At 42.3% G+C, this 26,690-nt stretch overlaps 2 protein-coding genes across 6 annotated transcripts in view; both read right to left on the bottom strand.

Annotated features, from left to right (window-relative positions):
* The window catches only part of LOC117426894 (E3 ubiquitin-protein ligase HECW2-like), a 49,439-nt gene extending 33,030 nt beyond the window's left edge, over nt 1-16,409 (bottom strand). For 3 of the 5 annotated variants that reach the window (XM_059033939.1, XM_059033943.1, XM_059033942.1), the window contains exons 1-5: nt 15,990-16,409; nt 13,391-13,539; nt 12,887-12,962; nt 11,741-11,892; nt 11,319-11,412 (exon numbers count right to left, since the gene is read on the bottom strand). The gene's annotated coding sequence lies outside the window, so the exon portion shown is untranslated. Of the gene's footprint in view, nt 1-7,425; nt 8,112-11,318; nt 11,413-11,740; nt 11,893-12,886; nt 12,963-13,390; nt 13,540-15,989 lie in introns of those variants that run through there. The other 2 variants (XM_059033940.1, XM_059033941.1) reach the window with 2 other exon arrangements.
* A 2,086-nt stretch (nt 16,410-18,495) lies between these two features.
* LOC117426164 (uncharacterized protein C2orf66-like) lies at nt 18,496-22,667 on the bottom strand. Its single transcript, XM_034043503.3, has 4 exons — nt 22,639-22,667; nt 21,446-21,592; nt 20,745-20,954; nt 18,496-19,620 (listed from the first exon to the last, which is right to left on the bottom strand). The coding sequence occupies exons 2-3, from the start codon at nt 21,566-21,568 to the stop codon at nt 20,769-20,771; spliced, it is 309 nt and encodes a 102-aa protein (XP_033899394.1). The 5' UTR covers nt 21,569-21,592; nt 22,639-22,667; the 3' UTR covers nt 18,496-19,620; nt 20,745-20,768.
* Between the last annotated feature and the right edge of the window lie 4,023 nt (nt 22,668-26,690).

The raw sequence follows: 26,690 nt of genomic DNA, 5'->3' as shown, positions 1-26,690 counted from the left end.
GTTGAACACCATGGCTGCGATGTCTGGGAGGGAAGCTGGGTGGTGTTGCTGTTCCCAGGCCTCCCAGCGCTCCCCATCTCTTGCCCACAGGAGGTTGATCACTGCAGGGAGGGCTTCCTCATAATCCCTCCCCGGCTCCACCAGCCAGTCCCAGACTCCCTCAGAGGAGAGTGCATTCGTCCTCTTTGGAGGATGCAGGTCCTCCCTCACTGGACGCTCTGGCTCCTCTTTCTCCTGCCATGGAGGGGGTTGGTCTGGTGCCACGTGCCCAACCTCACCAACCGCGAAGCACCACTCCTCACCCTTCAGGCAGGTGAGGCAGATATCCAGTGTGGCAAGGTAAGGCTGATGTTGCTGCGCCTCCTGCTGCTGTTGTTGCTGCTGCTGCTGCTTTCTCCTCCGGCTACTTTTCCCCATTTTTAATTTGAAGAAAAAAAAACGAACAAACAAAAAAAACCGCACTTTTCAATCCTGGTCCGGCTGTTGGAGGCGTTGTTTGTCCCACGCAGGACACCATATGTGACAGTCTGGCTCGCAGTGGTGATGTGGATGACGTCACGGACCAGGAAGTAACTCAAACCAAACAGTGGATGGGCGGTTGAAGCTGAGTGTTAGTGCACTCAGCGTATTTAATAAACAAAATATTAAACAAATTAACACAACACAAAACAAAAGGGCACAAGGGCCAAACGAATGAACAAACAAACAAGTAAGTGATGTGCTGGGAAATCCAGCACGTCTTAGCAATTGTTTTGTTAATGTTGCTTTTTCTCTCTCCGCTCTCCCGTACTCTCCTCTACACTCTCAACCCCGAGTGCAGAGTGCTGCTGGTTTATATACTCTGGCCGAGGGATTTAACTAGTTGGTAATTATCTTATTATCCCCCGGCCAGAGTCTGCACGCGTTTGGTAAGGATGCATGACTGTCAGCTAGTTAAATAATCAGTAGCTGATCAGCCATGCATCCTCACGGGGTTTTTAAATATAATAACAAAAGACGCGGCGCTTTTACCCGCGCCGCAAACAAAAATACAAATAATAATAAATAGGGGCGGGACACTCCGCCACACAGGGCAGGTATTTTTAGTTTGAATCCCTGCATTGGGTCTGGTTCCCCTCCAACAGGCTGACTGAACGGATTGCAGGGGCACTTAAAAAATACAAACCGGGTGACAATGTGGCCAGGCCAGATTGGATCACTGAGTGCCAATTTAGCCTGACCAAATGTTTTTGTTAGTCAGTGTTTAACTGCAGCTCCTGCCTTTGTTACTCTTGTTATTATCCAGACTTGACTATTGACTACACTATCACACAGCCGCAGTTAACGACAGCAGTCATTTAGATTTCTAAAGTAGGGCTCCTTCTGTATCAATTAAAATCAAACAGTGAATGTTTGTAAAAAGCCAGGAAGGGTTCGGCTTGAATTATTGAAATCACTGCATCATACAAATCCATTGAATAGATCCAATCTCTTTAAATGCTGAGACGCATCTCAGAGTCTGTCACATCACATTATTTCCTGGAGAGATAAGTATATACTGTATTAAGAACTGGACCGAGTTGACATTTTCCAGAACCCCTTCAAACCTCTAATGCTACACAGAAAACAAATAATGAAATGATGAAATCATTAATCAAAGATGAAAGACACATCCTTTGGAACATCCCATGGCACTCTTTCTGGCCTGGCTAAGTCCCCTCCCCTGCCCTTCTATTTCTTATAAGAGCATAAGAAAAGTTAGGATCAAGAGGAGGCAGATAATTGATACCAGAACTGCACCAGATGGCTCTTAAATCCCAATGACTGAGCCGCAACAGCTTGGCTTGGCAACCCATTCCCTGCACCCACCCCTCTCTGTGTGAAGTGCCTCCAGGTTGTTGAAAGCAGAAGTTATGCAAGTGGAAAGCAGAGTTTGTGTTGGCTTTGTTTTGGATCAACTACAAGCGCTCCCCCTCAGAAACAGTTCCTGCCCAAACTCCTTGTGTGATTGGAGAACTCCTTTTGTGACTGAGTGCCTTCGCTAAGCAGAGGGCAATACAACAGAACAATATTGACCTTTCAGACAGCAAAGCATACTTGCTCTTGACTGCAGTTTAACAAAATTTAACAAAGAAGAAGAATCTCTAATATCAGCTATTTCCAAAACAGATTTAAAAAAAGGTTTCTTTTCTATAAGTGTTTTGCTTACTACACAAACTGCTTCATATATATATAAATATATATATATATATAACAGAATTCAATAGAAATTTTACTGAAATCACGTCAGCTCTATCGAGTTCAAGCGAAAAAATATCAAATCAATGGAGAACTCGGCAATGGCCAGGACTGTTCTGTAGATTTCCCGACAAAATCCCTCAGTCACCAAAACAACTAGCAATAGCTCACATTCTTTAACTTTGTGACCCAAGGCTAAGTAAGCTACATTCATTTATCTGAGAGATCGGCAGTTAGGTAAACGCTGCCTAGCATACAAATAGCTCATTTAACAACCTGCCATGTCGATGAGTCAGTGGAAGACTGACATCCTAGAAGCCCATGCTGAGCACACTATCGGCTCTGTGGGGGATTCCTTACAATTCCTGTTGATGGCATTGCCCTGTAAAGGTACAAGCACTGTAGAGCAGCACTCTACATCCAGGACCAGAGCACACAGTCGGAAATGAAGTGGGAATAGGCTTAAAAGGGCAGGAGACACTTGTTCACACAGAGAGTGGACAGGGTGTGGAATGAGTTACCTCGTCATGTTGTTGATTCTGTATCTCTGGGATCCTAGAAGACCTGACTTGACAATGTTTTGAGAACTATCACCTGCTAGGAACCAGACAAGCACGAACGGGCCTCCTCTCACTCGGAAATGTTCTTATGTTATTATGTTCTTACATGTTAGTCATTTGAAATTATTTCAAGAGAAAGTAGTCTGTCCATTCTGAGACTTTTCAAAGTGAGAGGCTCACCAGCATAACCTGGGCTTTTAGAATCCAGTGCAATCTGTGGAGGCGTACAGCCAGAGGCAGCGTGAAAGCACCTGCTTAAACACTGGCTCCTCCAGTCTGCATCTATTCCAAACACAGAGCATTCAGAATGGGGAATCCCAGCCATGGAAAGCAAACACATTTCTTCAGATTCCCACAGCAGCACTCAGGAGGTCAGGGGGAAGCTGAGGAATAATAGCATTGTGAATACCGTGCTTAGGAATGAGTGTCTGCCTATACATGGGGGGGTCACGTCGCCTGGAAAGCACATTGGATTTCATGCTAATATCGGAAAACATTTTAGAATGTCAAAAGAATCCTTTTAGCATCCTTTTTTTTAAATCCAGTTTGAATACAAAAATAAAAGTGAAATCTTGAATGAATGCATGTGGAGTGCGCCAAGGTAAGAAACAAGTCCAGAAGACAAACGTTTTGTCTATTCATTAGTGTAATGCACTTGCATTAAGGGTATTGAAATAGCCCTGGTTGACAGTCAACAAGAACTTGTTTAGCAATGTGAGGCATGTTCCATTAATTGCATGCCTACATTGTCCGGACAAACACTGAGCTGTCTGCGTAACAAAGACCCCTCTCACAACCTCAGTCTGCCAGTTCCCTCGATCCTGTTAATGAAATCTACAGTAAATGAACAGGCTGAGAACCACAACAGAGCTGCTTACACTCCAGCAGACCACTCCATTGCCAAGCACATGCTTTTCTGCTCAGTACAACAGACAGCAATGTTAGGATGGGCAACGCTTTGAAGTGCTAAAATATCCATCTGAATGTCATCATTAGCCCTCTCGGGGTGGACAAAAAAAACTTTCTTCTTGTGTCTTCCATATGGGGACATATGGAAGACACAAATGCATGATGACCTCATATGAGGATGCCATTTTCCCCTCATATAAAGCAATGAAAACACTGAACACATTTTCAATGAAAAATACATTTATTATGCGTCCAATACTAATTTTTTCCAGCTATCTTCAATATTTAATGCACAAAATAGTTAATGGAATCCTCAAAATTCTGCATCACCTTATGAATATAAAATCACATCCTTATCCAAAAATCGCTGTATGTCTTTCCTATACAGTAGCTGCCTGGTGCTGTATCATATGTCTATTAAGCCAGGTTCTCGTTGACTTGTGGCCAGGCTCTTGACCTGCCTGTGCTACTCTGCGGGTATCTCTGCTCATGCAGCTGGGAGCTGGTCAGGCTGGATCAAGAGAAAACAAACAACCAAACATTCACCTGCCTTTCATTGATCAGTTTTTCAGCGAGTCTTATGCCATTTGTTTGCAGTGCAGCTTGCATTGGATTGTGGAGCTGCCCTGCAGGTCACAACGCCTTGTTTGCTAATAAGTGCTTTGTGATATCTGAGCATCACAGGCACTCTGAAAGTGACTTTTGGTTTGTTTGTGTTGCTGTTACATGCAATCTTTTCGCCCCTATAGTTAAGGATTAGGCACTGACACAGCAGCATTCTTACAGAACCATCGTGTGAACACTGTGCACATTTCCTGTGTTAACTGGGTCAGCTACTGTAGCTTTACCCATTCACTAAACATTAATTTATTTCTAATGTGAGTCTTCATCCTAAAACACTGCCTTGTATTTAAAGACATGAAGCAACCTGATACGAGTGACCAGCAACGTGCAGAGGACATTAAAAGGGCAGGGGCTCACTGAGAAAAAAGGCACTTCAAGCATCGCAGGACTAAGAAAAAGGGCAGAATGGCAGGAAGGCAGGGGCTTAAGCCCGCCCAGCCACACCCCTGTGCATGTCACTGCCAGTGATGTACATACAAACACACCCAGGGATGCAGTTAGTAGTACTGAAGATTACGTGATGAAATGTTTGAAGATATGTGATCGTTTGCCTGAATCATGTTCTGCAGACCCCTCTCCATGAGCACTGTGCTGTTCTAATGATTGCAAGAAGCAGGTTCATTCAAGTGTCAATGTGAGGAATGCTTCGTCAAGCAATCTCACAGCAGCTCAAAACAGGAAAAGACTGTGGGACTTGGGACTGGAGGGGGGTCAAAGATCTCAAACCTTCTGAACCGTCAATCGACACGCGTACAGTACATGTGTTCAAGTCTTCTGGAAAGTTACGTTTTTGGAAAACTAAAAAAAAACAAAATCAGAATCGCTTACCTGAAAAAACACCAGAATAAATGCTTGCTGGCATTTTAAACCCTGACCCTCTCATGCACCTGCTGTACTCTTTACTTTTAATTGTTGGGCTCAACAAGAACGTATGAGAGCTCAGCAACAATGAGCTCAAGATCCCATTGCACAGCAGTACTGGGCTCCCTGTAAAATCAGGACCCTCTATTAGCTTTCCAAATCCATGTGTGCTCAGTTAGCCCTCTGCAGGACTCCACCATTGCTTGTTTCCAATTGTATCCCGCTGAACACTGCATCAGTTCCAAAAGATTTTGTTTCCAAATTCAATGCATCACTGCAACGCTATAGTCAAGGGCGTGCACAGGAGGGAACGGGGCGGGGGTGGGGGGGGCACTTCCCTGAATAATCAACTTACTACAGCATGGCTAAAGATACCTTGCAGGTTAGACACCTCAGATGTTGTTCCTATCTGAACGATTTATATATCAACTCAAAATTGATCAATCAAAATCGAACACTGTTAGTTAATATTAATGGTTCCTTGAGAACTGCAGAGATTTCTATTGAAGCAATGGTCATTTGACCATCATCTTTGGTATTGACAGGATGTGCCCTATAGCCTGGAGATCGCAGGTTCGAATCCAGGCTATGTCACAGCTGACCGTGACCGAGAGTTCCTAGGGGGCGGCGCACAATTGGCTGAGCGCTGCCCGGGTAGGGAGGGCTTAGGTCGGCAGGGGAATCCACGGCTCACCGCGCATCAGCGACCCCTGTGGCCGATAGGGCGCCTGTGGCTCTGCAGCGGAGCCGCCAGATCTGTGTTGTCCTCCGGCACTATAGGTCTGGTAGCATTGCTGTGGATCTGCAGTGCGAAAAATGACGGCTTGGAAGGACGCGTGTTTCAGCCTCCGTTTCCTGAGTCGGCGGGGGGGTTGCGAGCGGTGAGCCGGGGATACAGATAATAATTGGGCATGCTAAATTGGGGTGAAAACCGGGGTAAAAATAATTGGCGACGACTAAATTACAAAAAAAAAAAAAAAAAAAAGAAGAGGATAAATAAATGAAATGAAATACAATTTACACATGGCTTGGACAAAAGCAAAACCTATGGAACTACTGAAGCAGCTGGTTTCACAGACCCTGAGTAGCACTGACCTCCAAACACCTCACCTAAAGTAACATTGGCTAGTCCCTGATTAGTGCTAATCTGGGTCTGGAAATCAACTGCAATACCGAAACTGAAGACACACCGCGCTATTTCTTCTAATTAGTGTCAATCCAACATTATTATGCTTCAGTATTTCTAAGGCAAGTTTCTGGGGTACGTCTGTCTAGACCAATGTGAATACTGTACAGTATAGAGCATCAGGAAGGCAGCAACCTCAACTGGACCCAACTGGAATAGATTTTGAAAACCATGAATATTAAGATGCAACTGTCTGAACAGTGCCTGAGAATGTAAATGTGGATAAAAAACAGACACACAGATATATACTGTACCTAGATACCTGCTGGATAGATACACAGATAGATAAGTAGATATCAAGATAGCAAGATATATAGATTGACACCAGCTATCTAGCTATAGACGTTTTTCTCCTCCACTCCTCGATTTTATCGGTAAACATGCAGACTGGTGACGTGGTGACATGGACTCACTGGCGACTCCACTTCTTACCAGACGGTATCTTTATGAAGTTTATTTGCCGGGCCCTCCAGAGTGCTGTATTATTTACAGTAATAACAAGCCAGGGCTGTCATATCTGAACGCGAGACTCACTCGTCCTAATAAAACATAGCAGTAAACCGTGATTTCCAGGCCTTTCATCATCATCATACTGTACCGTGCCCAGAAAACTTGAGAGAAATGCATGTACCAGTGTGCTTTCTTATTCTGAGGCACAGAGAAAAGACATATGCGAGACTGCTGTTTCTATAAATTAATATATTCATATTTATAAGTCAATAAATACACATGTATTTATGGTTGTATATAAAAGTGTCCGTTTGCACCGTTTTTTTTAAAAGCCTTATAGCCTGAATACAGAACACTATACTGTTAAACATATCACCCACGCAAAAGGCGATTATTAAAAAGACTATTCCATTTGAACAGAACACTCGCGAAAATATGATTATCATTATTGTTTAAACAAAATGGCATATTGTTGCTCAGCTTCACCTCAAAATGCAATAAATAAATAAATAAATAAATAAATATGCAAATTAAAATGGAATAAATCACAAGCACTGCGTGACCTGCATGAGGAACTGGTACGTTTGGAGGCACCACAATGCGAAACTGTCTACTTACCCAAGCGAATAACAAAAATACTCAGTGCAACACTTAAAGATTTTTTTAAAATCGTCCGAATAAAAATGTCTTTTTTTCTTCTTCTTTTGTGTAAACCCAGCAGTGCAAGTTTTGAACCCCAGGTCTTGTATCTCAGGATCCATCCATCAGCTGTTTTTGAATCACGGCTGTTGTCGTGCTGCACTGTACTATGTAACACTCCCTTTTGTCCAGGCACGGAGTTTAGGAGGGGTTTACGAAGCAATTCCGAGGTATTCCGAGGATTCTCCTCTTTTTGGGGTTTGTAATTTTAACCAACCTTCTTTAGGTGCGATATATCTTCTACAACTCGGCTCCCTGAGACACCTCATTTCTTATTCATTTAAATCCTTGCATCCGCTTCTCTCCTGGTTTCCGCTGCAGCATCACCCTCATACTACGAGCACCAGTGTTCTTGTCTTAGTTTAATATTTCTGCTCTGTCCCACGATACTCACGTCGGCCCTTTATTATTAGACGACACAACCAAACCAAGCGCTCATGTAATTATTTTGTCCGGGACAACGTCAATTCTTTCAATTTAAATAGCGGCACTAGGAATAGAAAGGAAAACATGCTGTGCTATGCTGAAAAGAACAAGGGGCTTTTTGGGTGGGTGATAAAGACAAAGTAAAATACACATCGTCCCATTTTAGTTATGACATCTCTCTCGCTGGATTCAAGGGTGTATTCCAAAATGTATTTATATGAAAATATATATATATATATATATATATATATATATATATATATATATATATATATATATATATATATATATATATATATATATAAATGTTCTCTTTTGTCTCTGCTGTTGCTGCTGGTTATAAATAACGCGAATGCCCTGGCTGGGGGATAGGCAGGATTCAGGGTCGTGTTTCAGCTGGATTGAAACGTGTTTCCTCCGCGTCAGTGTACCCCGTTGTGTACTGTGCTGGTGGTATGCCAGGAGCCGCTAGCGCTGAATGTACAGTACCAATGAGTACACTGCACAGCTAGTAAAGTCAGTCGCATACAAGCGAGCTCTAAAATCCGAATGCTCTATTAGGAATTATACGAAATAAAAAACACAAATACATTTAAAAAACAAAATCTACGTTGTACGGAGAACACATCAGGTATGTTTAATGATATCGCTAATGTGCTTTTTGCATTCTTTTCTTTAAGGTACTAATATAGTTCTCTCTTGGATTTAGAATGGTTTAGAACAATCCAGACCTTTAACAAGCAGTGTCTGTACCCTTTAGAATTCTTCAATACCTAGCAGTAGGGGAGACCGGGGAAAAGTTGTAACATGTTACCTTTCTCTCCATTACGCACAGATGATTTGAGCTAGTTTGACCAGCCTTTGATACAAACAACTTACATCTGTCATCTACCAATCCCCATAGTTATCCTGTTTTACCAGCGGATATACATAGGGAAAGAGGGCTTGAAATGTAAGGTGTCCGATGTAACAACTGCCCCCATTGCCAGGGTCAGTGGTAACATTCTGTTAAAAATAAATAAACAACACCACATTTAACTCAAGAACTGAACGTTTTATTCAATAAGATCAATTTTTGCATGCAGCAAATATATTTGTTTTTATTTAACTCAAAAACTGAATATCTTTACTGAAAAAAAAAATGTTCACATGAGGCAATTTATTTTGTCCTACTTTTAAAACTTAACATCCATAAAGTTATAGGCCTTATCAAGCAAGAATATGTCACTCCGAGTCACAATTGTGATATATGAACATTTTATTTCCTTCAGTACATAGAGTCATTTGCCCAAATATAGTTCAACTAATGGTGTATGGGGTCAATTGTAACATGTGTTACAACTGGCCGCAACGCAGGGAGCCATTACTAAACCTCATGTTCCAACAAGAAACAACAAAACTAAGAGCAATCAAGTGTGTCAATTATAAGTACAGAGAACAGGGATGAGAATGATAAAAGCCTGGATCCATAAACTGGAGAACACAGGGATATATCACAAGAAGAAAACTGGGGAAACAACGTACTCTACTAGGTCAAAAATTGATTTTAATAGATAAAATCTCAGGGCTTTGGCACAGACAGCTCCTCTTCCACAGGCATGTTTGCTCTTTACACGTTTGTGTTTTTTTCACCTATATTATTGTCATAATTATTCTTAGTTTTGCTTTTAAAAATTCTTATTATTATTCAGCTTGGCGCCAGTGTATTTTTAGGAAGCCAGTCCTGGCAGCCACACAATGTTGGCTTATGTGACTCATATTTCCTGTGTTTGTCGACTGAATGAGCATGTGTGCACTCTGTAGTGTGTAAGACAGCCCAATCAGCGTGCTGCATGAGGACCAGCTTTCAAAAAGAACCTGGCAGTGTGAAAGTGGGAGCCGTTTCAGTGCGTGTGCGCGTCTGCACGAGTGGGCGTCATTGTCTCTGTTTTTCTTAGACATTCAGCACAGACATCATGCTAGGATGCTACTAGACGGAGCAGGTCCAGGTTACCGTCCAAACAACACAGAGGCCCCCCATCCCCATGCCGACACCAGTACCAACATTGCCTCGACGAGAAAAGCTGCTGCAGGCAATAAAATGCTGAGGCCACTACCAGTAGCAACTTAAAGAGACCTAAAGGACTCAATCAACCATTTCAGCGAAAATTATATTAAAAGGTAAAAATGATACCACTACTCAACAGTAACACTAGTGCAGCTATGGGCTGTATAACTAATAACAAACCAGCAATCCATTGCAATACCATGCTCCTCTGTTTAAGGCAGTGGGCTAATGTTTCTGGATCCATTGTGTTGTCATTGCAGGTAACGCTGCTAAAGGTTCTGATATGGTTTCTTCAGGGTAACCCCCTGGTATGCCAATATTAATTACTAATGCTAGTCCTTCATTACTGGAATTTTCAGCCGGGGTCAATACGTGTATGTAATGCATTAACTGTTTCATATGGCATGCCTTAGTCCCAAGCAGAGGTTCTATTAAACACATGAACAGAACAAGAGGGTATTTTCACATGGACACAGAACGACTTGATGGACGGCATCCTTAGGCTCAAGCTGTTGTTTCTTTTCCCCACATCCTCGTCATCAGCCCTCACGCACACATATGCAAAACCCAGAAACTGTGCATAACCAGATGGCTTTGTCGTTTAGAGACAAACATTAGCTCTCAAAGGCGTTCATGTCACAGCGCTGACGGGACCAGGCAGCCCTGACTGCAGGTGTCTGAGGTGCTCAGGGGAACAAGTCAGTCACAGGACAGCCGTGCAGCAACCGGGGAAGCCTAGACTGAGCAACTGAAAATGAGAGCTGCAGGCTCCATCCAGCCAGAGCAGGGATACCATACAGGCTGGCGGAGGTATTCATTCAATCACTCATGGACACGTGAACAGAGAGGGCCTGTCCTCGTTTTGATCAATGTGCACGCTCGTTTATAGAGAGGTCCTATCTCCATGCTGGGGGGTGTAGTATGGGGGATCAAAGAACAGTTTGTATGCTGGGGTATGCAAGAGATCTACTGTATACAGCAACACTGAAAAAAAAGTCTTCATTTTGATGCACTTTTTTTGCCTAACTGGCACAGTGAACAGAGCTGTCAGCAATTGCTTTTAAAATAGAACCAAGCATTCCTCTTTTAGAAAGCCAGAGCTTAAAATAGCAATAGGAAGGCGAGCATCCTAATCAAGAGCTGACACAGTAAGGAAGAAGCAGTCTGTTAAAAAAACCAGGGCGCAAAGACAAGATTCATTTGTAATTCTCAGACAGACGGGTTGCAGGGACTGTCAACATAAATCAAGCATCTTACCATCAGCCCATCACTCGCAGTCTGACAGACCTGTCATTTAAAAAATGTCAATCCTGCAAAACTGGGAGTGCGTTTTACTCACATGATCAACTGAAAGATATTTCCAGGAGTCAGTCTACGAGTCAAGCGGTCCATTTTCCGCAACCCAAAAAATTGGCAATTCAAATAACTTTCAGCTGGGGATGAAACAAATGGTTTCAGGAAAATATGAATGTCCATGCAATAAGAGACACAACTGGAAGTCTTATTTGAAATATTTACAGTATTTATTTTTACCAGAAGGAGATGCGTCTAAAAAATATGCATAGATTGAAAGATAAATAACAATGTTTTAGCATATCTGTGGTCCTTTTGTTATATATACTGGATATTACAGGGCTCAGATTGGGTGTAGACAGACAGAGATAGTTTCCGAGCTCTGAACCTCGAGGTGTGTATGGGGTGGGGTGAGGGAGTGTAGACAGACAGAGAGACAGACAGACAGAGAGAGACAGTGTCCTGTACCTCAGGTGTGGCACAGGGCAGGTGAGGGTGGGCTGGTAGTAGTGGATGGCCAGGTGCACCAGGCCCAGCTGGTGTAGAGCCCTCCCCATGTTATAGAAGCTCTCCTGGCAGGACCCCCAAAGCTTCAGGTAATGGTTCAGGAAGGAGAAGCCCTACAGAGACACAAGAACACTGCAGTTACCACACACACACACACACACACACACAAGAGGGGTTACAGTTGTTAGAGGGGTAGTTGTAAGAGGGGTTGTTACTACTAACAGACACACACACACACACTCCAGTTACTAAATACTGACACGAGTTACACATTACAGAGCTGTTTGTAACAGCAATAGATTAAAAAAAAAAAAAAAAAAAAAAAAAAAGAAATAGAAACAAACACGTAATTGATTCCAGAGTGTGTCGAACTTCTCTGGCCCACCTGCAGCAGCAGAGGGTGGCGCTTCAGGACGAACTTCTGAGAGGCGCCTATCAATTACTCATTTTACAGGAAATCTCTGATTCTGATCTCCAAATTGACAATCTGGTTCCAGTGAGGTGAACTGGAGTTCCACTTGGTTATTTTATATTAGACTTCAAGTGACTGCTGCCTCCGAACAAGGCCACAGGCAGCGAGTGCTCACACTGAATACAGTACGAAACTTATTTTCCATGACTCTGCTACAGGTACAGATACTGTACAACAGGGGTTCCCATTTGTAGTGACAAGTCAATATACAAGACAGTCAGACAAATAGAGTTGCATCCTGGATATAACACCCTCTGACTCCAGCCCTGCACCCAGTCCTGGACTGAAGTCGTTCACCTCGTCTAGGTATAGTATTGAAATGACCTCCTGTAAGGAATTTGGACAATCAGACCCCTGGTAAATCTGCTCTGAATGAACTGATCGCACTTCTCATCACAGCATGAAGAAGTCTCACCCGAGTCTTTAGGTCTACTAATAGGAGTGGTTCATGCAGCTGTTTAACAGGGATCTGTTTGACTGCTCAAACATTTGTCTTTGAATGGTAGTTTTTTGTTGTATTTCTGGATTGGATTAAATGCTAACATATTTCAGAAGAATAGAAAAGAACCCAAGCAGAAAAGGGTTCCCAGAAGTGTATGAAAGACCGTTTAGTAATGAACAAGCTGGTGCCTCACCGCTCTCATCTCTCTCTGCACGTTGCTCTTCAGAAGAGATCCTCTCCAGAGAAATCCCACAGAACTGCAGCATCACCTGCAGAGACAGAGCACGGGCTTACCTGGCAGAATGGATCTTTGAATGCAGTATTTAAGACAACTCAATTTACACCCACAGACATGGGTGTTTATGAGGACTCACTTTGCATTGACTCCCCTGAAATATACATTTACTGTTATAAACTCCAGTGTGCTTGTGTGTTTCCACAATAATGAATGTGCCGGTTACAGAAATTCAAAATACATGCTTAAAAGATTACAGGGAAAAGACCTAGTCCTCATAATGCCGGTGTCCCTTAATGCACTATAAATACTCTGCACTATTTCCATCCTTGTGAACTGCACAGAAAGAGTGCAACTAATCAAAACGTGTTTTTTTTCACCGAGCTGCTCCGAGCAGCTTAGTTACTAAACGCACCCACCCACACACACACAGTCTCTCCTCTCCCTCCCTGTCTGCCTCACCTCCAGGGTCTTGGGGGTACTCCTTGTTGAAGATGTAGAACTCGGCCACCACGTTGACCCCCTCCGCAGTGACCAGGCTGGGGTGCTTCGCGAGCGCCTCCTCCATCATCCCGATCGCGGACACCAGGTCGTTCGTCTCGTAGTAGCTCCTGGAAGAGAAAAACTGACATTTCACTTCACATTGAGAGCCGAGGAAAAATGAAAACTGCAATTCCAGTTTTTGGACACTGGGTGGCATACACTGAACATATAGTCAGCACTCACATATCTGACCCTCTAAAATTTTGACTTCAGTGACGGTTAAACGAGTGTGACGCATACCTGATTATTTCATCTGATTTGACGTGCATGTAGGTGAGCACTGCCCTCTACCACCCAAACAACCCCCTGCCCTGCATACACACACATTTCATTTGGAATGAAAAATATGACTTGGTGTGGCAGAGTGCCACGACCCTGTGTGTATTTGAATGTTTATCTGTTGTATGTAGTGTGTTATTGTTATTGTTGGTGTAAGTGCACGAGATATAATGTGGGGTTATGTAGCACGAGTGTTATAAAATGTATATTTGTATTAGAAGGTTGGCACAATCACTTTACATGCAGATTAAAATGTGTATAGTATGTGAGCATGGGATTGCACAAATTAGTTCATGTGCCGAGATTCAATTGAATGACTAATTAGTAATTGAATTTCGGTTGAAAGAACGGGAGTGAGGAGATTAAAGTAATAATAATAGCAATTGCTACTTCGTGCTGGAGGACCAGCACGCTACTTGTTTGTGGAGTGTTCGTCCCTGTTTGTTTAGGGTTAGTCTGTTTTTGTTCAACCTGTTTGTTTTGTCTGTTCAAGTGTTTTATTTGTTCATTTATTAAAAAGCTCTGCAGCGCATTCACCAGTCATCCGCAGTATTCGTGTTTGTCTCCGGGTCTGACGTCACCACCACAAGCTATCCGTGACACTTGGGTTTGAGGTACTGTAGAGGGAGACGTTGAATCTTTCATTGAAATTTGTTAGCGCACGAGTTGGGGGAATAACACATCAGTAAGACAAAACTGTGTCAGTTTTTTCAGGGAACACAAAAAAGATACAATGTAAAAAATACATAGCAGGGGCTCCTGAGTGGCGCATCCGGTAAAGGCACTGCGTATGGAGTGCAGGAATGCGCCCTATAGCCTGGAGGTCGCTGGTTCGAGTCCAGCCTATTCCACAGCTGACCGTGGATGGGAGTTCCCAGGGGGCGGCGCACAATTGGCTGAGCACTGCCCAGGGGGGGCTTAGGTCGGCCAGGGTGTCCTCGGCTCACCGCGCACCAACGACCCCTGTAGACTGGCCGGGTGCATTCGGACTTGCCTGCAAGATGCCCAGAGCTGCGTTGTCCTCCGACGCTGTAGCTCTGGGTTGGCTGCGTGGTGGGCCTGCAGAGTGAAAAGAAGCGGTCGGCTGACGGCACACATTTCGGAGGACAGCGTGTGTTCGTCTTCACCGATCCTGAGTCAGCGCAGGGGTGGTAGCGGTGAGCTGAGCCTAAATACAGTTGGATATTTCAAACTGGGAGAAAAACAGGTAAAATCAATTGGCGACTACAAAATTAAAAAAAAAAAATACATAGTTGAAAGGCCTTTAGATATACTTAAGTTGGTTTTGTTGGTACAGTACTATATTTTCAACAGAAGTAGTATTTAAATTCAGAACTATATGATTCTGAAAATATCACTTGCCAAAAGAGATGACTGGACACGTGGACTGTAATACTGCACATACTCAAATAAAAATGTTACCCATGCACAAAACGTAAAAGGCAATGCAATTTAGCAAAATATTAAAACAACACCAGTTTCCAGAATTAAAACAGTATCCAAAGTTGCAGAACATTGTGCTCGACAAGGCCCGAATGTCACAGTTCACTTGTAAATGAAAATGCACAAAAGCAACTAAGATCACAGTTTAAAAAAAAAAGCATCACAGTACCTACAACTGTTTAATGATTAACTTTTACATCACCGTGCCTTGTCTCGTTCGCTTTGTTTTTGGAGGAAGCGCTGTGTAACTGCAGAGCACAATAAAGACAGACTGATTTGCCATGCCAGAAAAAAAATGTGGGCTGTGACGGTTAAACAAGTCAACTGTAACATTGAAGAGATGGGCTTTGTATCAGAAAACTGGTGACAGAAATCTGGTGTGATGGGTAAGTGCATTAATTTGTTACATATATATATATATATATATATATATATATATATATATATATATATATAATGGGAATTGATTTTATTCTTAATACAGGGACAGTAAAATGCGACGTGAGTACAGCAACAGCAGCAAGAGCACATTACTTCATTATTTTCACCAGGGTCACCTCTGGGCATTCAAGATAGTTTCCAAGGGGGTCCTCTGGCAGCAATGTTACATAAACACATCACCTCAATATTTTCCTTCACATTCAGTGTTTCAATAAAACTTTCATCAAAACCTGAGACAGGTTGTCAACAATATAAATCAATAAGGGTGCAAACTTCATTAAGCATAATAAACCCTACTCAGTTCCAGACTGACCGGCAGACAGACAGATTTGCAGTTCTCCGGCCAGACCCTCACCTTCAACATCTTCTTGTTCTCTCGGTTGAGCTCTATCTCCGCAGAGAAGGTCTCAGTCTGCTCCTCATCACCCCCCTCCTCATCCTCCTCACCTTCGTCTTCCTCATCCTCTTCTTCCTCGCCCTCTCCCAACATCGAGGTGAACGCGCGCTGTACTGACCGGATCACCCCCTCCTCTTCGCACCCTGAGAGACACACGGCCAAAGGGTTAACACTCCCGGATAGTGCCTGTGTGAACACTAATGAACGATTTTCTATGCGTCTATGCCCTAGTACTCGTAGTAGTTTATACTGTATGACCACATCATACGTCGCTCACGTTAATGCGTAATCTAAATACCCGAGTACTACTACAGGTCGATAATAATATTAGTAATACAAATCCCGCCGGCAATTCAGACTTCTTTCCGTCCAAAGTTGGTTCCCCCACACAACATTTCCCCTCTCTCTAACGTTCCTTTCTTATGGTAATCGATCACGGTCCTAACACTGTAAAGCAACTAACTACTGTACTGCGTCCAAGTAATTGATTTGTATTAAAAAAAAAAAAACGTGTTCACTTGTTTATTTATTACAGCCAGATCTGTGGTCATTATTTTGAGGAGTATTACGGTATGTATATACAGACGTGCTCAAATTTGTTGGTACCCCTCCACAAAAAACGAAGAATGCACAATTTTCTCTGACATAACTTGAAACTGACAAAAGTAATTGGCATCCACCATTGTTTATTCCATATTTAATAGAAATCAGACTTTGCTTTTGATTTTTTATTCAACATAATATTGTAAATAACGTAACAAATGAAAATGGCATGGACAAAAATGATGGGACCGCTAACCTAATATTTTGTTGCACAACCTTTAGAGGCAATCACTGCAATCAAACGTTTTCTGTAGCTCTCAATGAGACTTCTGCACTTGTTAACAGGTAGTTTGGCCCACTCTTCCTCAGCAAACTGCTCCAGCTGTCTCAGGTTTGATGGGTGCCTTCTCCAGACTGCAAGTTTCAGCTCTTTCCATAGATGTTCGATAGGATTCAGATCAGGACTCATAGAAGGCCACTTCAGAATAGTCCAATGTTTTGTTCTTATCCATTCTGGGTGCTTTTAGCTGTGTATTTTGGGTCATTATCCTGTTGGAGGACCCATGACCTGCGACTGAGACGGAGCTTTCTGACACTGGGCAGTACGCTTCGCTCCAGAATGCCTTGATAGTCTTGAGATTTCATTGTGCCCTACACAGATTCAAGGCACCCTGTGCCAGGCGCAGCAAAGCAGCCCCAAAACATAACCGAGCCTCCTCCATGTTTCACTGTAGGTATGGTGTTCTTTTCTTTGAAAGCTTCATTTTTTCGTCTGTGAACATAGAGCTGATGTGACTTGCCAAAAAGCTGCAGTTTTGACTCATCTGTCCAAAGGACATTCTCCCAGAAGGATTGTGGCTTGTCAATAGGCATTTTTAGTAAATTCCAGTCTGGCTTTTTTATGTTTTTCTGTCAAAAGTGGAGTCCTCCTGGGTCTTCTTCCATGGAGCCCACTTTCGCTCAAAAAGCGACAGATGGTGCGATCAGAAACTGACGTACCTTCACCTTGGAGTTCAGCTTGTATCTCTTTAGCAGTTATCCTTGGTTCTTTTTCTACCATTCGCACTATCCTTCTGTTCAATCTGGGGTCGATTTTCCTCTTGCGGCCGCGCCCAGGGAGGTTGGCTACAGTTCCATGGACCTTAAACTTCTTAATAATATTTGCAACTGTTGTCACAGGAACATCAAGCTGCTTGGAGATGGTCTTGTAGCCTTTACCTTTACCATGCTTGTCTATTATTTTCTTCCTGATCTCCTCAGACAACTCTCTCCTTTGCTTTCTCTGGTCCATGTTCAGTGTGGTGCACACAATGATACCAAACAGCACAGTGACTACTTTTCTCCATTTAAATAGGCTGAATGAAAGATTGGAGACATGTGTGATACTAATTAAAGAAACTAATTAGTTTGAAATATCACTATAATCCAATTATTTATTATCTTTTCTAAGGGGTACCAACAAATGTGTCCAGGCCATTTTAGAATATCTTTGTAGAATAAGCAATAATTCATCTCTTTTCACAGCTTCTTTGCTTTATTCTATGACATACTAAAGGCATGCAAGTATACATGATAAAATAGCTTTTAATTTCATCACTTTTCAGGAGGAATGAAGCATTATTTCAATGTGCTGTAAGGGTACCAACAAATTTGAGCACGTCTGTAATAGTACAGTATTTAAATGATTTGAAATATGTAGCATATTTTATGTGCAGGCCATTCATAATGCAGATTTTCATTAAACAAAAAAACAACATTGTTATTGTTGAAGAAACATAGTGTATTGCAAAATATAGTTTCATCAGCATGTGTTTGGTGTGGAAATGCACCCTACCTATGTGTATCTCTCATCCCTTTCAATTATTTAGACAATAAATACAAACAAAAGTAATTCTTTAAAAAAAGACGATGAATATGAGAACAGAATATCAATTTATTTACAATTAATGACAAAAGCATGTTCAGTTGTTCAGGTCAGAGACACAAAGGGAAAAATAGCAAACACAGCTTGTCTGAAACATCACATTTACATCAATAAAAATCTCCCCACATGACAACATCATTAGATGAATTTGGCTTGCTGTGGGGTTCTGTAAACCATAATCCAACCAACTGGGCTACAACTACACAAGCACGTTGGGACCCTTATAAAAAATCTACCATGGTATAGTATAGTAAAGCTTTAAAAATGGCAAGAATGGAGGGGTCTCATTGGCTAATGTGTTGAAAATTGTGCAGATATGTCACTATACCAGCACAGATTGGAACTTCTAGAATCATTCTGCCTGATTCACCTGACAACCAATTCACTCTGGCAGGGGTGGGGAAGGGTGGTGGTGGGGAAGCCATTTTGTAAGCTCAAACCCACTCTCATGTGTTACTGCTTTCATAGTAGAAGCCTGTAAAAGCACAGGCAAGAATGGCCAAGCACAAAGAGGCATGTTCATGTATGGTAAAAGTATTTTAAACTGAGGTAACTACTTTATATGTCTGAGGAAGACATATAAAGTAGAAACTGACCAATAAATAAAGTTACCGTCCAGTGCAAATATACCATGCTAAACATTTATATGGCTAAATACAGTGCAAAGGGTTAAATGGTAACCATGTGTAACTACAGTCTAAATACAGTGTAATGAGTGGCAATTCAAATATTTGATTAGATGTTTCTGGGGTGGGAGCATTTCTGCCGGAGTTTCTCTTTTCTCTATATTCAAACCCCAAAGTACCCATGATGAAAGCTATGCTCCCTGGTCAGAGCCCCCGTTGTTGTGTTGGTGTGGAGTCCTGTCATTGGGAAGCCTCTGTGGGTATCGTTCTGGTGTTCTGAAAGTTCGGAGTCCCAGTATGCATCACAATGAAGTTCACAGTGAAGACGCAGTGTTTACAGAGTGGCCCTGGTGTTTACTAAAGAAATCAGTGGTAGAGGAAAAACTGTCTAAACAAATTCAATTACAAATATAAATAAATAAATAAATAAATAAATATGTACAAAATCCCAGTGCTTAGTCCCATTAGAGTGTGTGAGTCCCTGTCCCTGAGCCACCTGCGAGACAGGAAAGAGATGTGCTATTAACACTAAGGCCAAACCTTTCCACAAAGAGTTATTACAATACAGTGCTTTCTCTTCATTTCTCACATGAAAACATATTGAAACACTGAAAACAGTGAATAGTGAAGGACTCTTATACAGTTAAATATAGTACAATTTCATACCCTCCCACTGTACCGATTTGGCTGGTACAATGCCAGCTGTCTTACTTTGGTGCTGGATCCTTGATAGTGTGGACCAAATTTTGAAATCCACTCATGTACTGAGCACCAGTGACAGTGACTATGCTTAGCTGTGATAGAACCCCTCAAAAGCATACATATTTTATAACAAGCTTCATGCTAGAATTTGAAACATATAGTACTGCCAAAACAAATCAATTACTAAATCATAATCCAGGTAAATGCAACTATTACCTTGGTACACTAAAACCCCTCCGTAAAAAAACACTGATCAATTCTGAAAAATACAATACTGCATTCCTGCCTGTAGCTGTATTTTCTAATGTGTAGTTTTTAGAGTTTAAAAGCCAAAACAACTACCTTACATTTGCTGTAACCTTTTTTTTCTGAGACAGCTTGGACTTAAGGGAAGCACCAACGGCTGCAGCTTTTCAAATAAGACTGAAGACACATTTTTATAATCTATCTTTTTTATCTTAAAATGATTGTTTTCTTTTATCGACTCTGGTTTTATTGTTTTGCTGATCTTGTTTTTATTTCCTTCTGTTTTATCTATTTATTTATGCATTTACTCTCCTGATCATGTATTTTCATTTACTGTGATGATTGTATTTCCTGTGATGATTGTATTTCCTGTTTGTATTTTCAGTTTTAGCCATGTAAAGCGCTTTGAGGCATTGCTTTTGTGAAAGGCGCTATATTAAATAGCGGTTGATGATTGAATGATTGATTTATTGACTTCTAAAACATGTGCCACAATTCAGTGGGTTTTGCCCAAGACTGAATGGCAGGCAGGGGGTGTTCATATCAGGATTGTGATGCAGAGCTGTAATAGGAAGATCTGGTGCCTGTCAGTACCTGACTGTAGCCAGCACTCAAATAACACCAACTTGTAAAGCACCACTATTCAAAGTAGTGTGTTCACCCGTACTGTACCTGTGAGTGGGGGTCTGCGCAGAGTCAGCCCCTGAGGAAGGCAGCGAAGGAGTTCTTCTGTCTCTCGTATTCGGAGAAGGCAGAGGACAGCGGGTCCACCAGGGGGGGCGAGGTGTCCAGGGGCTGCAGGTTGTCGATGGGGAGGGGCTGCGAGACCTTAGCCATGTTCACACCCCTCCTATTGAAGTAGGCCTGCAGCGTTTGGAAAAACTGGAGACAAGGGGAGGGAGGTCAGGGGAACATCAACTACAGACAACCTCGAACCCTTCAATTAAAACAACATTTTAATTGAGGGGCGGGCGATGGGTGCTGGTGATGGATCGAGATTTTTCCACATGGCTGATATTTTTTATTGTCCCACGTAGTTGAATCATTCCTTTCCGGGGGGGGGGGGGTTCAAACCCCTAAAACCACTCCCCTAGCTACGCCACTGCATTTCAGTCATAAAAATGGAAATCTGTAACATCTGAAACGTTTGAATTTTCATAGCAGGAATACAATTAGACAAACACTTTAGACTAAAAAGTGCCTTTCATGCTTTCAAAAGCCCAAAAAGTATTCTTTCACTTTATATCTATATATCTACATAAATATAACTCAACAGCAATACAGCCTTTTGCACTGGAACAGCAGTGAATCACACTACAGTAGCCCTGGTGTCTGCAGTCCCTGGCAGCTGTGCAGGTATTGCTCTCTCTTACCAGGTCTCTGTTGCGGGGGATCTCCAGGGACTTCCACTTCTCCTCGGAGCCCAGCGGACCTGCCTGGACCAGGACCATCAAAGACACTGCGACACAGAGCGTGAGGACCTGCTGAGAATGCATCTCCACTGAAATACTCGAGACTACCTGCAAAAAGATATGCAAAGAGAGCTGTATACCATACACACACTCACAAACACAGCGTATACCATACAGACACACTCTCACAAACACAGCATATACCATACACACACTCTCACAAACGCAGTGTATACCATACACACACTGTCACAAACATAGCGTATACCGTACACTCTCACAAACACAGCATGTACCACACACACTCACACAGACACACCCTTCAGTATTGCTGGGCTGTAATTCTTAAAAGCTGCACCTCCCTCAATGAAGCAGATCTGACAGAATGCTGATAGGAGGAGCTTGGTTGGTAGATGCTTCCGTATCCCAGACAGCATGCTGTTTCCCCAAGAACGGTCTCACACTTAACTGCAGATTTCCTCCCCCAATACGGCTTCCCTGATGGAATGGACACGCAGCACTCCAGAACTATTTAAAATCCTTGAAGACTCCCCATCATGTCAGATAAGTGGAAGTGTCCAATCACTGCATGCAGTGCAGTTCGCAATAATGTAAATTAGACCAAACAAGGACAAACACCATGGCTCCAGAAGACAGTTATTAATCAACGCTGGCCACTTTCTTGTGAAAGAAAAGCACAATCCTTCCTATGGTTACAAAATGATACAATTACTAACAACAGTTAGGAGACAGGCTTCTGAGCAGCTAAAGGAACCTGAGAGGTTGTTTAAGTTGCATAAGAAACCTCCTCTTAGACAGAATAACAAGTTACAGCAGCAATCCTGCAATGCACATTCCTATAGGCTTGGGGCTAAATATGCACACCTTTTTGTAGTACAAGAAATCCCAGCTTGCGCTTACGCTTTACAGTGAAGTGTAGCATTCTACCAACGCAAATCCAAAGACAAAAAGTTGATAGCAGAGAAAGCTAGACACTCTGGAGGTACTTACTGTAGCTGCTAACTTTCTGTACAACACCTGCAGATAAAACATCATGTAGCATAACAGAGTGCTATCATTTGTTAAAATGCAGCAGCACTGCACCTATAGACAGCAGCACTGAGCTCTTCACAGTGCTTGGTTGGAATACTCACTGGCCAGCTGTGTGTCACCGTGTGCCTCTCTCTTGACTCTCTTCAGTTGAAGCTGAGTTTGCCTCCTGTCCTCCTCCCCTCTTTATAGCAGCAGTGGATGGGAGGGGGTGGGAGCTTGCTTGACGTGGACAGCAGTAGTGGCAGTAGTTTATTTCTGAAAGATGCTCTCACTGTAGTGCTCTCCAGAGGACCTGTAGAGCAGTCCGGCAGCATTACCCCCGAGGCACACAGCACAGAGCTCTTGTAAGCACACCGTGTCTCTACACAGAACCAGACTGGGCTGAAGCAGGAGGCAGAGCTGACGAGGAGCAGTTAGGGGCTTTTATAGACCTTTCTACATCTAAACATCCCCCTGTACAGCCAGGTATTGTGGTCATGGTGCCAGGGTGAGCGTGGCAAAGCAAAGCTCAAGCATGGTGGAAGGAGGTCTAACAAAGTTTTATTATATTAGCATCACTGGTTCCCCTGTCCTGTCTGTTTTATTCTTTAATTGGGGATATACTGACAACGCTGTACTGTAGATAAAAAAAAAATGTGAGTGTTTCTTCCTGGTATCAGATAACTTCTTGGTAGGTCACTTGACATGATTCCTGCACGACCATTGGAGTGACACTGAGCTGCAGCATGGGAAAGGATTTTGTACCAGAAATGGCTATGGCACAGTCTTCATTGGCCAGATGACTTTTAAAATCCCTCTGTAAACGTCGTCATCTGTCAGCAGAGCAACACAACACATACAAACAAAAGAAAGCCTCAGAAAAAAGGAATCCTAGTCTTTGCAGGACTAGAATCCCACATCACGGCAAAGTGGAGAGAACTGCTTGTATTTTGTCTTTTATCTGAAAAGGTCAGGTTAAGGCAGCCACAAGATTTCACACTTACCCATTTATAGAGGAGTTTTTATTTTTTTGCATTGAGATGAGGCGAGGGTGTAGAACCATTTAAATAAATGTCCTTGTTGTGCGAGTGCTCTCGCTCTCTCCCCTCACCGAGTCGGGTAATTGGAGCGATGCTGGAGAGGAGATGCTGCGCTGTATTGTGACAGTAATCTTTACAGGACGTGAGGAGAACAATGATGCAAGTGCAGTTAGGCAAACCAGCGGTTAAATGCAGGGCTGTGCACAAGACTGTCGGTCTGCTCTTGTCAATGCCCCCAGAGCCACGGAATAAATCAGAATGTGGTCAATGTGGTCGGGGGCCTGACAATGTCAGGGTTATTATTAAGATAATGACTAGACATCAGAAATAACCAGCCCGACACTGTAGACAGCATTGTATTACAAAAGACTACAGGAGTGATAATTCTGTGTAACAATCCACTGCCTCAATGGGAACTGTGGATTAGTTCAGCATCTTGAGCAGTTTATGAAACCCTCTGTTCTCTCTCTGACCTACCTAGAGTTTCAGGGTATTAAGAGCACTAGACATCTACCCAGGGGATAATCAGGCTGTACTCCTAACCTGTTTTATCACACTAGGCGAGGGAGGTGGATAGTGCCCGTTAAAGAAAGCAGTTTCCAAGCACATGGATTCACATGCTCACTAATATGCTGGTCATTCATTTACTTTTGAAAATGTATTCCTGTCAAGTGGGCCAAAACCGGTATGAAGATCATTCTTCATTGTATTTATTAGATGAAGTGCCAGTGGTGCAGGCACCACTGCGCACGCTCACACAGGCACCCTTGTGAGAAGTTAGAGTCCGGCGATCTTCTATGTGCAAAGCTTCTGCTATAGCTGTAAACTGGAAGCAAGGAAAGCGCTTTGATTAAGATCTTCAAACCTCTAGCAAAACTGCATCGATTCAACTATTTTGTTTTTTCCACTGTTCTTTCTTCCAAAAGTTTTGAACTTTGCAAAAAAAAACCTTTAAAAATACTTGAAGGGCAAATGCAAAACAGCAATAAAAGGATAAGCCACTTTTATCCATGGGCCAAAAAAAAAATACAAAATACACACAAAGGACTGATCTCAGCCAGCAGATGACCTCAGCCCTTCAGGACCACGGATAGCTCCAGACTATGACTCACCCAAACTGACTGACAGACAGACTAAATCACAGGCCACCGTTCCTATTCCTCACTGAGGCTGTGTCTGACTGCCCAACACATTACTTATCAGTCAGGATGGTTTTAATACCTAACTGCTTTCTAATAAAATCAGGGAAAGCACATTAATCAAAAATAGGGGCTTCAGGCAGTCCAACCAAGAAGGAATGACTTAAACAGACCACAAAGAGAATAAAACTGAGCATATGTGTTGGGAAATGTCAGGCTAGTTTATAACAGCATTAAAATAGCAGGCTGATTGCCGATGACCATTCTGTTAAATAACACAATCTTTTGAGCCGTTCAATGGAGGATACTATGCTCTTAAAGGAGTGTGTCTGGGCGTTCAATAAAGCACCATATGGGTCCTTTAGGCTATTTCCAGAACCCTAATTCCTATACCATAGTACGGTGTAATCGTATGCCGTGTTGTTTAACAAGGAATAGTGTCTTTCACAGAGTACGATTTTGTCTCACAGGACAAATCTCACGAGACAAAGATGTTTGAGACAATGCCAGTGTTGGATGACTATGCAGCGTTAATGAAGGTTAAACAAATGCTGTGAGCACACTTGAGAACGCTATGGCTCTGCACAGCTGCAAGGTAAACAGCGGAGGGAAGAGGTTTGCTACTCAAGATAAGGAACGGAATTGAGTGCAGTGTGGGAATTGATCTTAGCTGGAACAAGCAAACAAAAACAAGGTTAGCTTCACACATACATTAAGGCAAGATGTATTTGAGAGTGCATTTGAGAAGCATTCAAGACCCTCCCTGAACACACCCCAGCGCTGTGTCCGATGCCCCTTCACACTGGGACACATACATCACAGAGTTTCAATCTTGCTTTATTGAGTCAATGCATTCTCAGAATAAAGGATCTCGATGAGCTGGAAACGAGCTGATTAAAAAGTTTGGACTCGGTGTCACTGTGTAACTAACGCTTGCTTATCTGATACATTCAAATGAGGGCCAGGATTTATTAGACTGTGCTTTCATGAACCCCAGGGCTCTGATCACATATTACAGCTGAGAGACGCCTCTCGATGAGATTCTTTCACAATCTCTCTCCCTTCAGATTCCTTTGTCATTTTAATCTCCATTAGAGCGGAGCAGGATCACAAGGCCCTTTGGTGGTATTTCGCAAAAGATATTTTTAGAAAATGCCCTGATAATATCATTTTCATAACTTCTTCTTCAGTATTAAAATAATAACCCTGGATGCAAGCTTAAGATGATGCCATTATTACTTCCTTTTTTATATTATTTGTTTTCTGGTATACAACGAAATAATACCTGATATAAATAAACGAGAGGTTCCAATTTAAGCACCGTAAAAAGAAAAGTGGCAAAATATCAAATACCAATGATGAAGTTGTTAATTTGATGTGTTATTGCTGATGACGTCTTTATATATATATATATATATATATATATATATATATATATATATATATATATATATATAGTAGATTAACCTCCGGTGCAACGGGTATTAGGACCCCCACAAAAACATGAAACCCTCTTTGCTGCACATATGGCTTAAGTGGAATCCTAATATTTGCTGCACAGGCAGAGAATCTGCAGTGCTAAATTTAAAATGGAATTATGGGATATTAGGAAAAAAATTGAAACTATGGTACCCCCTTCAATCTTCATGTTTGGGTTTCACTGTAATTGTAATAGATGGCTTTTTCTATAAGAAGTTTTGCCCAATGTGTACTGCACTTCTTTATTTAAATAGGATTATACCAGCTCTTTCAGCAACGCCAAGCTCTACACAGAGCTAGAGAGGATACCTTCAATCAAAACTATTCAAATGAGTTATCCTGAGATTATCCTTCTGGAAAGTTATGTAGTGATGAGCACTACATAACGTTAATAGAGAGATCGGCAGTGGGTAAGTACAGCCAGAAAGCCAGGGTTACACAGGGGCCGCCTAGCTTCTGCCAGTTTAATATGCTGTGCTATATAACACGATTCCATTTTAAAAGGGATAAAGTAAT

Source organism: Acipenser ruthenus, chromosome 11 (assembly GCF_902713425.1).
Source record: "Acipenser ruthenus chromosome 11, fAciRut3.2 maternal haplotype, whole genome shotgun sequence".
Taxonomy (NCBI): Eukaryota; Metazoa; Chordata; class Actinopteri; order Acipenseriformes; family Acipenseridae; genus Acipenser; species Acipenser ruthenus.
The sequence above is the reverse complement of the archived record's forward strand: the minus strand, read 5'-3'. Positions and strand labels throughout refer to the sequence as shown.

Coding starts and splice junctions, on each gene's coding strand:
- LOC117426164 (XM_034043503.3), bottom strand. CDS start 21,568: ATGCATTCTCAGCAGGTCCTCACGCTCTGTGTCGCAGTGTCTTTGATG. Junction 20,955..21,445: donor TCCCCCGCAACAGAGACCTG/GTAAGAGAGAGC, acceptor CCTTGTCTCCAG/TTTTTCCAAACGCTGCAGGC.